The 15,475-nt window shown below is 47.4% G+C and overlaps 1 protein-coding gene across 5 annotated transcripts in view; it reads left to right on the top strand.

Moving 5' to 3' along the window:
• OPCML (opioid binding protein/cell adhesion molecule like) overlaps window positions 1-15,475 on the top strand; it is a 760,205-nt gene that overhangs the window by 399,428 nt on the left and 345,302 nt on the right. For 3 of the 5 annotated variants that reach the window (XM_081843175.1, XM_081843174.1, XM_081843177.1), the window contains one exon: window positions 4,621-4,705. In XM_081843175.1, the coding sequence (XP_081699301.1) occupies window positions 4,621-4,705 (85 nt within the window). Of the gene's footprint in view, window positions 1-3,337; window positions 4,706-15,475 lie in introns of those variants that run through there. The other 2 variants (XM_081843173.1, XM_081843176.1) reach the window with 2 other exon arrangements.

Consider the following 15,475-nt stretch of genomic DNA (forward strand, 5'->3'; position numbering starts at 1 on the left):
TTGAAAGATCAAAATCTACCCCTGCTGGCAACATCTCTCCAGGATTTTAACCTGGAGTTTTTCAGCCAATAAATGCCAGGGATTGGATTTAGGACTGTCTGCATGAAGAGCAGGGGCTCTCATCTTGAGCTATGGCAGAAACATGCAGCTGGCCATTGCTAAGAGAAGTTTCTCTAGAATCAAGAGACTTTGCGGCAAAGTCACAAATAGTAGCCAAGGGAGCCTAGCTACCTCTCCTCTTCCTCTGCTTTGCTCTTTTTTTTGTCTTTCACACATTCTCACAAATTGGGTCTCCAAGGACCCTTCCATTTTTAATGCTCCAAAGCCTCTAGCTGTGTCAGGAAGTTGTGGTAGCTGCACTTATTTTTATTTGTTTATTGCATGCTGCCACAGCAAGCCCTCCTTTGTAATGGTTTCAGGGTTTGCCATACAAAACAGATGCACAGCAGAGAAATGTACCCCCCACCTGATATGAGGAGCAGAGGAACCTTATTCTTGGAGCCATTGGTATGCATAGTTAATACACCAGTTCCAATGTGGCCTTTCAACAACATACTTTAAAAATGCACTGCTCTCTGTGTGTGTTTTGAAGTTTAATGTTGAATAACCCACTCATGTGCCTTCTTTAAACTTTCCTTAGAGCCCCCCCCCCCCAATGACACTCCACAACAGAACCTTGCAGGGCTGTTGTGATCATAAAAGGGTTGAGAAGAACCATGTGCACTGCCCTGAACTCCATGAAAGGGAAAGAGAGATGTAATAAATAAGTACGTACACTGGTTTACTCCCACACTACATGGATACCTATAGCTCAGTTCCCAGAATGAGATGTAAACAGGTTGCATTAAATTGGAGAGCATCAAACAAATGGGTGGGAGGAGGAACAAGAAAGACAGAGCTCTATTTTAAAAGTTCTGCTTTTAAAATTATATTCCCTGATTTTATTATTCTCCTGCACTGGGCAGGAGATGATCTCTGTTGTTCTTTTCAGCTGTAAAGTTGTATCCAATGTGAGTCCTATGTGGAGTAGACCTGTTGAAGGAATGGACTGAACTTTGGCATGTTCATTAACTTCAGCGGGTCTATACTCTGAATAGAACTTAGTTGACTAGCGCCCAACTAAATTTTTATTACTTCAGTGGAATTTTAAAATTCATCATACCATGATTCTAAAACATTTCAAATTCCATGATTCCATGCATCAAGATGCCAGCCATCTTGCCACAAAGCTGGGTTCCAGTTCGGTCTTCCCCAAAATGCTTCCTATTTGCTCCTAAGCAGGCAGCTCTGGTTCTGCCAGTTTGAACTGATGCAAGGCAGGGGTGGCTCACCTGTGGCACTCCAGATACTGCTGAACTACAAGTCCCATCAGCCCCAGTCTGCATGGCCAATTATCGGGAATGAAGGGAGCAATTTCTGGAGGGCCACCGGTTAGCCACCCTCTAGTGCAATGCCAGCCACACACATGCAGCATCCTGTTCTGTTCTCAGCAGTAGAGCATCTGCATTGCATGCAAAAAGACCCTGGTTCAATGCAGGAATCTCCAGCTAGGGCTGAGAATGTCCTGCATCTGAAACCCTAGGCTGTGGCCACTGCTCCATTTGGGCAAATGGGACACTGCCCCACCAACCTCAGTTTGCCCTCAGCCAGCCCCCAGCCTGCCTCCTCCTTATTTGCAACCTGTGCAAGGGGTGTCACTGCCTTTGTCAGCTTCATCCTCCTGCATAGTCTCAGTGTTGTCCTTGCAAAATCCAGCAGAGAAGAGAAGAGGGGTGAAACTAGAATTAGTTGTCTTCATGTAATGGCAGCTTGTACCTATTGGGACTAGTAGTGTGGAAGACAGGAAGACCAATGGTAGGTGGCACCAGAGCCAATTTTGCTCTGCTTTTGTCCCCATTTTCCTCTCTGCTAAGTTTTGCAAGGGGCTACACTGACTGACGCAAGGGACGTGGGTGGTGCTGTGGGTTAAACCACAGAGCCTAGGGCTTGCTGATCAGAAGGTTGGTGGTTCAAATCCCCGCGACGGGGTGAGCTCCCGTTGCTCGGTCCCTGCTCCTGCCAACCTAGCAGTTCAAGAGCACATCAAAGTGCAAGTAGATAAATAGGTACCACTCCGGTGGGAAGGTAAATGGTGTTTCCATGTGCTGCTCTGGTTCACCAGAAGCAGCTTAGTCATGCTGGCCACATTACCTGGAAGCTGTACACCGGCTCCCTTGGCCAATAAAGCAAGATGAGCGCCGCAAACCCAGAGTCGTCCACAACTGGACCTGATGGTCAGGGGTCCCTTTACCTTTACCTTTACACTGATTGAGAGGAAGGATAAGCTAGCCCTCTGAAAAGGCAAGGTGAGACAACCTGCTCAGATGGCAGGGTCTACCAGGGCAGCAGATCCTAGTGCTAATCTTTCTCTCCCTCACATTCTTGATGTAAATCTTCCCAGACCACTTCTTCGTTGGTGGAGAAGGGGGTGCTATTTTGGGGTGTACCTTTGGTGCCAAAATGTCTTGGTCGAGTCCTGATTGTAAGAAAACAGGCAGTCAGGAGTAGTGGCAGCTGGCTGAGGTTGATGAAGCAGTGCATCATTTGCCTTAACAAGCCAGCCTCCATTGGCTCTGCCCGTCCTTCACCCTTGCACCACCTTCTGTTTGGGCACCCTGCCTGCCATCCCACCAGCAGTACCAGCCAAGTCATATCTCTGTGGTAGAGCCTTGCATGCAGAAGGGCCCAGGATCAATCTCTGGCACGTCCTAGTAGTGCAGGGCAAGTTCCCTGCTTCAGCCCTGGAGAACTGCTGCCAGTCAGGGAAGACAGGCCAATGGCAGCTTCCTATATATCTTCTGTATCCAAATGGGGCGCCTGCCAGTCAGAGCAGGCAATGCTGAGCTAGGTTGACCAAGGGTCTGGCTGAGTAGAAATAACTTCCTACTCCTCTCTTAGTCTGAAGCAGAGTCTTGTGTGGCCCCATGACTGCCTCTCTGCATTTTTGTTTTAAGCTAGCCAATCCCAATAGTGTCTCTGGGTTTCCCATTCTGCCTCCCAGCCTCCTGACTCCTGGAAGCGGTGTGTGTGTATTGCTATTGCTGCTGCTACTGCATGTCCCAGCTTGGTGCATGTTGCCGGTGCTGCAGCACTGAGCGCGATGGCAGCAGCACAGCCGTGGGGGTGGGGGGACCCCGCTTTGCCCAAGCCTGGCTTATGCCTACTCCCCGTCCTCCGCAGCCGGACCCAGAGCTCTGGCTCCGGGAGGGTTAAGAAAAAAGCGGGGCGAGCTCCTCGCTTTCTCTACCCCCCCCCCTCCTCTCCGCCCAACCCCGCCAGCCCCGCGGCCGCTCCGCTGTCCTCCGCTCCGCCGCCGAGATTAATGCGCGGCTCCTGCCCCACCGTGCAGCGTGTGGCTGTGCCGGGGAGCCCCGAGTGTTGGTCAGTCGCTGCCATGACAACCCTCGGATGTCGGCGGGCGCGCGCGAGAGGGATTCAGAGGAGATGCTCCCGGCGAGGAGGGAGAGCGGAGCGGGGATGCTGAAACTGGCGGCGGCGGTGGCGAAGAAGAAGAAGAAGCAGGAGGAGGAGGAGAGAAAATCGGCGGCGGCGAGAGCAGGAGGAATAGCAGCTGCCAACGGTTCCCGCTCGCTACTCCTGCCAGCCCGCGTCCTTTAAAGTGCTGGAGAGAGGCAGCCGAGCCTGGTCCGAGGGGTTCCTCTCTCAATATCTGTCTCTCTGCCGCCCTACCTGGAGCTCGCTCGGGTGGAAACGGAGAGAAGCGAGCGAAAGCTTGCCCTTTGCAGAGCCTGCCAGGCAGTGGGAGCGGGCTGGGTCCCCCCAAACCCTAGCCTTGCGAACCTTCCTTGGACTTTGGAGAGCTCTGTCTTGACGCAAAGGAAGTTTGGAGTGACATTCTGTGTGTGCGGATTGTAATTTATATAGGATCATTGGAGAAGGCTTTCTTGCAGCGCCCAACTTGCCCCTCTCCCTATCCTTGGGTCCCCCCCCCCCCCTTCTCTCGGTCCTCCCTTCCTATTTCCTGCCCAAGAGAGCGGGTGGAAGAGAGAGGGAGAGAGAGTTGCATTGCCCTCCCTTCTTGGGTTATAAACTTTTGATGCCGGATCTGCGCAGCGCCTGCCCGACGGAATCTTAAGGTGGCATCAGGGAAAAAAGAAGGAAAAACAGGCGGGGAAGAAGAACCGTGACCTTCCTTCTCCCCCCCCCCCCCTCTCTCTCTCTCTCTCTCTCTCTCTCTCTCTCTCTCGTCTCTGAGCTCAGCCCCGTGCCAGCCGCCGCCTCCTCTTCCTCCTCCTCCTCTTCTGCTCCCCTCAACCTCCTGCGCCCGGCACCCAAGAAACACTGGGGACCACTTTCTAGATGCTGTTTGGGAGCTTTGGATCTCCGGTTTCGGATTGCCTCTGGGGACTTTGCTAATCCGTCCGTCAGGCGTCCCCTTCTCGGTCTCTCTTCTCTGCCTTCCACCCCCAAAGAGCCTCTTCAGTTCATCTCTTTCCCACTACCACCGTTGCCTATCTTTGCCTTGAGGAAAGCCCAGGATGGGGGTCGGTGGGTGCTTAGTCCTGCCCTGGCGGTGCCTGGTCGTCCTGTCTCTCAGGCTCCTCTTCCTTGTGCCCGCAGGAGTGCCAGTGCGCAGCGGAGATGCCACCTTCCCCAAGGCGATGGACAACGTGACCGTCAAGCAAGGAGAGAGCGCCACCCTCAGGTAGGAGCAGATGCTGGGTAGCTTTTTGTGTGTGTGGCGTGGCTTCTTATTTATTGCCCGAGGGCATTTTGCTTCTTTTATGATGGAGCTGGAGAAGGTGCCTGGTGTCTGGGAGGAGAGCTTGGACGGTGTTGGTGGGGAGGGAAAGGGTAGCTTCAGGCTGGCACCGGCCCTTTCTTGAAGCAAGGTTGTTGTGTGATGATGTGGTGTCTGGGAATGGCGCTGTGCACGAGAACCCTGAAATCCTGCTGCTTCCCCGAGCTTGGGGGCATTTCAGGCTGCTGGGATAAAGGTGGAGGAGGGATGCTGGTGATGTTGTGAAAAAGCCATTCGGAGGATGGCTGGCTGGCTGGCTGTGGCGGGATCTGCAGCAGAATGTTGTGGACACGTTTGACTGCTCATTATCAGCAGTGGAATGTGGCAGGGAAGGGTGGTGGAGATGAGAAAGAGATGCCCACTTCTTTTTTAAGGACTTGCATGCCAAGCAGTTGTTAGTCGTGTTTTGTGGCTGATGCCAGGGTGTGGGCTCGTTGGAGAATGCAGGTGCCAGACAGTTGGTGAGGTTGAAGTGTCAGACAGAGTGAGCTTTACACAGCCCCGGGGACATTGGTTTTGTTTTGAAAGTGGTTTAGTGCAAGAAGGAGCAGGTGTGGCAAGAGGAGATGTGCTGTGCATGTGTTCTGGTGTGGGGCACATTGGAGGTTTGCATTTCGTGGCACTCCCCCCTCCCTATAGATCTAGCTGGTTTCCAGGGCCCTGATGTCTCTCTCCCACCCCCTGTGCAACCGTTTTATAGTCTCTGCACGAATCTGTTAATATCAAATCAATCTTTTACCCCTGGGGCACCTCCTATGAATTCACATGGACTGCTTTTGTTTTGTTTTTTTGTTCTACCTTGCACTTCTTAGCCCTGTGAGAAATGCAGGTGGTTTATATACAGATGGCCCACTTCTCTGCCAACCCTCTCTTTTCAGTTCCTGACTGAGTTTTACAGGCGCAAGCAGGGTGGTGGTGGTGAGATTTTGGATGTCTGAAGCATAGTGGAGAAAAGCAGGCAGCCTCGAGTGGTGGATATACTTGACTCACCTTTTAATTTTGAACAAAAGGAGGGGGTTGTCCAGAGATACATCATCAGCATCATGACATTTGAAGTACCCATCTCGGTTGTATAGCTTAAATGCTACCTAGCTTGATTGGTCAGTGAGGCAAACCACGCCCAGGAATGCAGAACTGGGCCAAGCAGAAGATTCTGTGTATGTGTGTGTCTCCCCCAGGATTTAAATACTCTGTTTAGTCTGTAATAATAGTAATAATTTGCTTCAGCCATCTGAAACTGTTTTTACTAACCCATTATTTGAATTCTACAAGCATATGCCTGTACACATATGTGTTTTTTTTTTTTTTTTGCAATAAGCTGTGTTTATAATTGTGAAAGTAACAGAAAGGGACGTGTTTTAAGGATGGTGCTTAATTTCTAAAACAATAGCTGCTGTGATTCATACCTTTATAACTATCAAGCTCTCCAACCTATTGCTTGCTACGAATCAGTCACTCAGGTATCATCAGTGGGTCGGCTGCTTTACAGAGTATAAGAGGACCTGGAAGCCCCTCGACGCTAATCTTGGACACATAGTTTCTGTTTGCTGTATATGCACATTGAGGGATTTGCACTCTGAGTATGCTCTGTGGCACCCTTTACCATTACTTCATGAACTCCAGGCCTGGTTTTGACAGCAGGGTCATTTGCAGTTCCACCATCAATCTCTCCATCTGCCAGAGTATTAAGTACTTGAAGCTGGAATTATGACATTTCAGGAAAGTTTTAGACAAGCCAGAAAATAGAGTTGAAACAGCATTTTACTTGTGCAGACCACATCACCCTGGGGCATCTGACTGGACTTGTGAAGAGCACATGAGCATCATTCTATGATCAACTCACTGGGGGAGGAGGGAATATGTGGTCTCAAAAGTATTGCTTGACTAAAAAACCCATCACCCCTGACCAACAGCTATGGTGGCTGGGGTTGATGGGAGATGGAGCCCAATGGCACCTAGTGGGCTACAGGTTCCCCATCACAGAGCTAAATGAGCTAATAGGGTCACTCACAGAAAAGATCTGCCAGTAGTTACAATCCTATGTATGTCTGCTTGGAAGTAAGATTAAGACCCATTGAGTACAATTGACCTTGCTCCGAGGTACATTTATATGGGACTGCATCCATAGGGGCATCTCTGCACAGCTGAATTAAACTGGAATAACAGCAGCATTTTTTTTCTTCTGTAAGGAACCCTGCAAACTGTAATTCATTAAAAGAAAGGGGCTGAGAATGACTGACACTTGGCTCATCCATGCTTCCTCCATTCATTTTCCAGAGCCATTCTCCTCCAGATCACCAGCTTCCCACACTTTCTCCTCCTTCAAACCATATTTTCTCATGCTCCTCTCTTTTTCAGAGTATATCTGCTATGAAAACAAAAACAAAAAACCAAGCTAGATTGAGGGAAGGAGAAGTGTGGTAAGACAGCGATTTGGAGAAGAAGAACATCTTGTGGACAATGGAGAATTAATGGAGGTTCAGGAAGCTTGTGACCCACATGAAACAACAGTATACATGTGCCCTATGTCTCTTTGGCACTTTTAGAAAACTACAGCTCCCAGGATTCTAAGAGCAGCCAAGGATGGTAAAAGTAGGATGAAGCCAATCGAAGGGCTTCTCCAGAGAACCTGTTTATTCATCATTCAGCATGCTTTTTTCTTGCACAAAGCTTACATGGAGGGAGGTTAGACTATATCCAGTCTTTACTTGAGCATTTGTCCACAGTGCAGCAATGAGCACAATTAGTTCATACTTTTCGGTACATTTCCTTATCATTTGCCTAATCAGAAAAAGTCATTTAAAAGAGCAGATTTGTTGTGCTAGGACAACAGAGCCCTTTAACCCATTTTAATTGTGCACACCTGAATCTCCAGCATGTGCTTGGACTCCTTCTTCAAAACAGTGACAGCCTGAAGGTACCCTAAGTCGGCAGTGCAGAAGGCTCCCAGTGAAATTCTCCTGCTGCAGATGACATGCAGTTTGGAGAAGGCCATTTCAGGTTCTGAGAATGGATGTGAATGGGCAGAACCAAGAACAGCAGGGCTCTGCCTCGGGAAGGAACGAGTGTCGTCGGAGGCCTCCTGCACTCTCAATGGGCCATTTGTTGGCCCTCCCAGCTGCTTGGTAGTCATTTATCTCCCCATTTTGCTGGGACAGAGGAGAGACTCATTGGGGCAGGCAGACAAATCACACACAGCCATTCATGTAGGAGCCATCGTATCCTCTGACCTTTCCAAAAGTACGGTACTAAGCATTCCCTGCTCTTTGCTGCTTGGAAGAAGGCAATTAAACTGAGAATCTGGAAGAGAGAGGGAGAAAGAGAGAGAAAGAAAGAGGTGCATCACGCTCCAGATAAAGAGGGTATATGTGGATTTTAGAGCTGCCACTGGAACACAGATTCCTGGTTCTGAAATAACAGTTTTGTTCATTGATTTTGCAGTTGTGTAGCGAGCAGCCATTAACAAGCTTCCCACTTAGGCTGGAGACGGATTATATGGTGTGTGTTTTTTCTCTCTCTCCCAGAGAAAGACAGAGAGAAATCTAAAGGGTTTTTGGAATAAGTAAATAAATAAATAAGAAGGAACACTGTCTGTAATGACTACATACACCCCCCCCCCGTTCCCCCCACTTTCAGTTTTGGAAAACAAAACATTGCAAAATGCTTTCATTTTGGTCCAAGGAAATCCTGGGATAAATATATACAGTAGATAACCACATACCAGGGGCTTGAGTGGTGACCATTGGATCAGGTGGGGCAGTCAACGGACTCACTGGAGGGAGCTCTGATTTGTTTTGGTTTTCTCCCCATCCTTTCCCCTTGCATATATAGGACTTGTCCACACTTGTCCATGCCTAGAAAGCATGGGGCTGAGCCATTTTCTGTTAGTCTCATGCTTTCTAGGCATGGGTCTGAGAGGTTTTGCCTTTGCATTACCACTTTCCCCCAGAAAACCCACTCTTTAGCACTAAATCATAGCAAACATCAATCCAGAGGAATCCCAGTTGATATTTGCTGTGATTCAGTGCGGGCGGGGGGGGGGGAGTGGCAGGGCAAGAGGAAGTGTGGATGAACCTATATTGAAGATGCTCAAACAATGCAGTAGTACAGCTGCTTGGCATCTAACTGAACTCAACCCTGTAAGGTAGGTTAGGCTAAAAGACTCCTCCTCCTACCGTCCCAGCTCCCTCCAGACACAGACGAAAGGTGGATTTTCTGGCCATAGTGATGCTTGTGATTGGCTGTGCTGCCTACAGCTGTGATTGACTAGCAGAGGAGAAAGGGGGGGGGAGCTCTAGGGAGTCTCTGAATGGTAGGCAATTAATATAACTGAAAGGGTTGATAATCCTGCTGGGCCACCAATTTGGATTTGGGGGTGAAGAAAAAATTCCTGGTGGGGCTTTCCCCCCACATTGCTCTTGTGATCAGCCTCCTCTGCCCACATAGGGAGAAAAGCCTCTCTCAAACCACTTTCTTGATAACTATAAATAGTCTCCAGCTTTACTCAGATGCTTATCATACTATGTGCAGTTAACTCAGTTCCTCTGGCTTCGGTCTGCTACTCTTTCCAGATCTCAAGGATGGCAAAAGGTCACAATATTACCCAATGTTGCGTGGGTTGTTTACTTGTTTTTTTCGCTCACTTTCAATTTTCTACAGAATCAAGTTGCATTCTTGAAACAATGTTTTGGGATGTGCAAGACTCCCTTGGCCACATAGCTCAGATCACACAGCAGCTGTTTAAAGGGATTCCTTCTCAATGCATATCTATGGCAACTGCTGGCTTGCTCTTTGTGTATCTGAAGATGCTGACTCTGATAGTTGCCATACTCAGCACTGCCTGGGGTACCAAACCACTCAACTATCTTCTCAACAGCTGGAAAAGATATATATCATACAGTCAGTTCTCATGGCATGAACAAAGGCTGATTTGCAGATCCTAGCATGCAAATGTGTTGTATTAGAGCGAAACTAGATGTCACGGTAAATACATCTTTGCATTTAACTGTTGGTATATTGTGAACAATGGGTTAAATTACACAGGACGTGGTCTCATGTCTTGAGAAGTAACCCCCAGTGTCTGGATGTTCTGAGATAAGGGTGTCAGGTGCACAGGGTTGTTAAAACAACACCAGCAAGGTTGAGACTTTCTGAATCATTCACCCTCCTATTGGTCCCGGGAATATGCCTACGTGTATGATAGTTTCTAGGGCATTGCATTCATTAAGTCCACATCTTGCCCTGTTGCATGTCCTGATGCTATCCTTGAAGTAGAATTGTAAATAATGGTACCATATAAGGTTTCAATTTACTGAGCATGCTCAGAAGGAATGTGGTCAGTAACTGGAGGTGAATTCTAATCCTGCAATAAAATTCTAGCAGACCATGAGGAAGCTGCTTTTGTCTAAACTGGTATCCAGTACGCATGCTTCCCACTGTAGTAACTTTAGAGCTATCACAGGGTTAAGTGCCTTATAAGGAAATGGGGTAAGAGGAACTGAGTACTTCGATTGGAGAGGAAATTTAAACTTAATGGGATATGAGGAATGTGCTTTATCGATGTATAAAATGGTATGGAATGTGTAACAACAACAACAACAACAACAAAACAACAACAACAATTTATTATTTATACCCCGCCCATCTGGCTGAGTTTCCGCAGCCACTCTGGGCGGCTCCCAATCAAATGTTAAAAACAAAACAGCATTAAATATTAAAAACTTCCCTAAACAGGGCTGCCTTCAGGTATCTTTTAAAAATAGGATAGCTGCTTATTTCCTTGACATCTGATGGGAGGGTGTTCCACAGGGCGGGCGCCACTACCGAGAAGGCCCTCTGTTTGGTTCCCTGTAACCTCACTTCTCGCAGTGAGGGAACTGCCAGAAGGGCCTCAGCGCTGGATCTCAGTGTCCGGGCTGAATGATGGGGGTAGAGATGCTCTTTCAGGTATACAGGACCGAGGCCGTTTAGGGGTTTAAAGGTCAGCACCAACACTTTGAATTGTGCTCGGAAATGTCCTGGGAGCCAATGACGATCTCTCAGGACTGGTGTTATATGGTCCTGGCAGCCATTCCCAGTCACCAGTCTAGCTGCTGCATTCTGGATTAATTGCAGATTCCAGGTCACCTTCAAAGGTAGCCCTATGTGGAATGCATTGCAGTAGTCCAAGCAGGAGATAACCAGAGCATGCACCACTCTGGCGAGACAGTCTGTGGGCAAATAGGGTCTCAGCCTGCATACCAGATGTTAGCATGAGGCCAGAAAATTTGGGAGAAATCCCTCCTGGTCCTTTCTGTACAGAAATAAAATACAACAGGACTCCTTCTCCACTCACTGACTCATGTAATTTTTGGTATATCCATGAGACAGGGCAAGCTTTAATTGCAACATTCTGTTTATTGTCATGGTCTGATTCTGATCCTGTGAGACTCAGGGGAAGAGGCTGTGGGTTTTACACAGCAGCGTTAGCTAGCATGGCGATAGGAATAACAGATCTCTCTGTACGCATGTATAAGAACTTTATATAGTAGATAGTAGTGTTTAGCTTTGTCTTGTGTCTAGAAACAATTAACACTTTGATACTTTGAGCTGTGTGGGAGAGGAGGTTTCCTCTTAACTAAGGACTCTGAAAGATGCTAGCTGCTGGGAGCAGAAAATCTCTCAAGACTCAGCCAGGGCTCTGCATAATCTGTTACTCTGCTCTACACCACACAGGCTGAGGTGTGTTGAACTACCAATTGGCTTCCACAAGTCATGGGCATTAACATGCAGTTGTTTTGTTTTGTTTTGTTTTAAATGCAAATTGTATCCTCTTTCCATGGTGGTTGTAGTGGTGGTGGTGGGTACTGCAAATTCACAGCATCAGAGTAGGCATGGAGACCACATTTAACTCTTTAGTCCAATAATAACAATAACAATAACATATTATTTATACCCCGCCCATCTGGCTGGGTTTCCCCAGCCACTCTGGGTGGCTTCCAACAAAATATTAAAATACAATAGTCCTTCAGATATCATGATCCTGAGGAAGAATCCCTCTTCTGAAGCTGCTATTTTCAATGGAAGGTAATCCCCTATTATACTTTCATCCTGATACAACATTAAAGTTCAAAATGGGCTACAAATTCTGTTAAAAAAACCAGACATCCCAAAGTTAAACAAATGAAAGGGAGTGCCCAGGATTCTCAGCTTCTGGTTTCAGGCCTGCCCTGTAGGCAGTCTGTAGCCACCAGCAAGGACAGATTTCCTGACCTGGGAGGTTATATAAGGGTGAGGGAGCATTGCCTTTTCTATCCTATGGTGTCTTCCTCAGCTGGTGTCCCTGCAGTTCCCCCCTTTTTACTACAGCTGAGTGGTGACATGCAAGCAGAATCTCTTTAAACAGTACCTTTAAACAGCAACTTGATTTGCATACATCAGTGAGAGACATTGCTTATCTTTGCGCTCTGAGAAGCTTCACTTGTTGGTTTCTGAAGGCCAAGCAAAGGCACGAAAGCAAGCCTAGCCAGTTTTTCTTCTCCTCAGATTGGAAATGTGGTAAGTCTCAAGTCCTTTGGAAGCACACAGTCTGCTCTAGAAATCTTTTTTTCTCTCTTCTGGAGTTGCTAGACTTCATCTCCTATTATCCATAGTCATTGGCAATGCTGACTGGAAATGATGGAAGTTGGAGCCCAACAACTACTGAAAGGCTCTGGGTTCCTCATCTCTTGTATAGGAGGCTTCAACCACAACCAATGGCAACAAAGCTTGTACTATTTTAATGAGATTCAAGCTTTCTTGCATTAAAGAACAGAAATGATGCACCTGTTGGGAGCACAGAGTAGCTGGTCATGGGGAATAGTGCATCTCCTTGAGTAGCTACCCATAGCTGTAGATCATGGGACCAACTGCTAGTATAGATCCACTTTGAGAGTTTGCAAGTGACCAGAGGCTCTTCCCAGCTCTGAATATGTACCAACGACAGGCTGGCTACAGACTTGGGTTGCTGAAAAAAATCTTGAAGGTCACTTTCAGATGCAATTTTTAAAAGAATTCTCTCTCTCTGTGTGTGTGTGTGTGTGTGTGTGTGTGTGTTTTAAAGGGCTAATGTGGTATGTAATGTGAAGAATAACCATAATATGAATTATCCCCGTATAATTTGAACGAAGCAATGAACATGCATTAGCCTCATACTGTGAAGATACAATCTTAAGAAGACACAAACCGTTAAGTCACCAATCATTTTCTTTAACTATAGAGAATCATAGCATCCAGACTTGTCTCTTCCTTGCAGGGATGACGTCTCCCTCTCTGGAAAGAGGTGGGAGGAGGATTTCCAAGGCTGCTTCCAGATTATCTCTTTATTGAGTATTTATCCTGATTTGTTTGCACAAAGTTTGCAGGGAGGTTTATGGAACGCTGACTGTTTATTGAGCATTCATTCATATTTGTTTGCAGAGAGTTTGTATAAAGCCATGTCAAGCAAATGTTATCCCAGTCTCCAGTGCACCCCCACAACACTTTATTATTGATTGATTTATTAAATATAGAACCAGCATGGTATAGTGGTTAGAGTGCTGGACTGGGACCTGGGAGACCAGAGTTCAAACCTCACTCAGCCATGAACTGGGTGACCCTGGGCCAGTCACTCACTGTCATAGTATTGTTGTGAGGATAAAATGTGGAGGAAGAGAACCATGTACACCTCATTGAGCTTATTGAAGGAAAGGTGGGATATAAATGTAAATAGTAATCAGAGCTTTTTGGGAGGGGGAGTACTCAAGGGTATGCTTATTTTGTGTGCTGTCAGTGGGGTTCCATGCACAACAACAACCTTCTCCTAACTCCAGCACAGCCACAAGCTGCCATATACAAAGGAAGTGTTACCTCAAACAATTTATTGCATTTGTATAGGCACATTTGATAAAGTCTGAAGGCCTTTCTAGCTAGGAGATAAAAAGAAGACATCAACCAACAAAAATCTCCCAGTGTTGTCTTTTTTATTTTTTTATTGTATTTGTTCTGCTTCTGATCAGCCACTAGAACAGAGGAAGCTGCCTTATATTATTATATCTAGCTTAGTATTGGCTACACTGGCTCAGCAGGGTTTCAGCCCATCTTAAATGGAGTTTCTGGGAACTAGACCTGGGATCTTCACCTTCTGCGTGCAGAAGAGGTGTTCTAGCAATGAATGATGGCCCTTCCCTACACTGGCTGTGTTTGGACATAACACTAAAATAGTTGTGTGGGGGCATCTGTCCTCCACACAGTACATAGTAGATGGGTACCCCGCATGAGAGTGTGCCTCTCTGCCTGTGTTGAGTGAAGTCTTGCTCTAGGGCTACCCATTTGCTGCTTTTAAAACATCAGGGCAGAAGTGTATTTCAGCACCTACTTGCTAAATGCCCCCACTCCCATGGGCCAATTTTGGCAGGTGGATGGGGGAGACAACTCACCTGTCAATCATTATTACACCAGATCACTGGTGAGTGGACTGTCCCACCCACCTGTCAAAGCCCCTTGCATGGTGCTTCCCAAACATCCAACAGCCACCTGGTTGTGGCGGGCACTGCAAACAAATGCCCAACCTCATGGGAAAGATTTCATCTTCGTTGTGCAGGATCCAGACAAGCCATGCATTATGGCCACCAAGATAGCCTGGAAAGGGCCTACAGATTTAATCCTGCACTTTCAGAAGCTTGAAAGCAGCAGTGACTCTTACCTTCTCTCCTGGATTGCACTTGGGGTTGCAGTCTCAGATTTTTGCCAGCAGATGGCCAACTCTGATTTTTATTTATTTTTAATATTTTTTTGCAGACTGCCCTTTTCCACACTCTTCAACTCTAATCTTTAGCAGCCAGACTTGACGATGTACTTTTCCTCATAAACAGGGAGCAACACAGTGTTTCTCTCCTCCCACCCCCACAGCTTTTGCAGTATTCCCATAAGAAGCATCTGTACACTCAGGCAGAATTACTCTGTGACCTTGCCACTTTTTGATCGTCTTTAAGTACTTCTTGAGTAGTGAGGTGCCTGCTCCTCTCTCCTAACCATCCCTCTCTGTCTGGCTCAGTCAATTATGCTCCTGCATTCTTGCCTCCCCCCCCCCATCCTCCTTCCCCCACTTTGGTAGTTTCTCTCTCCTTTTATCAGCCAGCATGCAGCCAGTAATGGCTGGTGCCCATTGGGACTGGTAGAGCGGATGGCAGAGAGATAAAAACTAAGTAGAGCCAGAGTCAATGATAGGCAGAGCCAATGCATTCTAGCTTTGCCTCCTCCTTCCTCCCTGCTGTGAGCTCCACAAGGGCAATGCTGAACCCAAGCCAGCAGCCAGCGCCACTCCCTGGACTGGTTGTAAGCAATGAGGCAGGCAAGTGAGGGCTGACTGAGGACAGGCTGAGGTTGGTGGGGCAGTGCCTTGTTTGCTCAAATGGACCAGCCTCCACTGCACACACAACCTTTCTGGTCTCATCTTTTCCAGCTAGCACTTCTGTACCATTCTCTTTGCCCTCCCCTCTTCATCTCCTCCTAGCCACCGTATTGCTTTCACTGTGTGCTCAGCCACTATCTCTGTGCCCACCTCCCTTAATGTCCTTCCATGAAAACTTGCTGCCAAATTCTGACAGCCTGTCCTCATCAAACCACTTTGCAAAGCACCCTTCATAGTGGAGCTTGCGTCTTTGGATTCCAGGAAGC

Source organism: Podarcis erhardii, assembly GCF_964252035.2.
Source record: "Podarcis erhardii genome assembly, chromosome: 16".
NCBI lineage: Eukaryota > Metazoa > Chordata > Lepidosauria > Squamata > Lacertidae > Podarcis > Podarcis erhardii.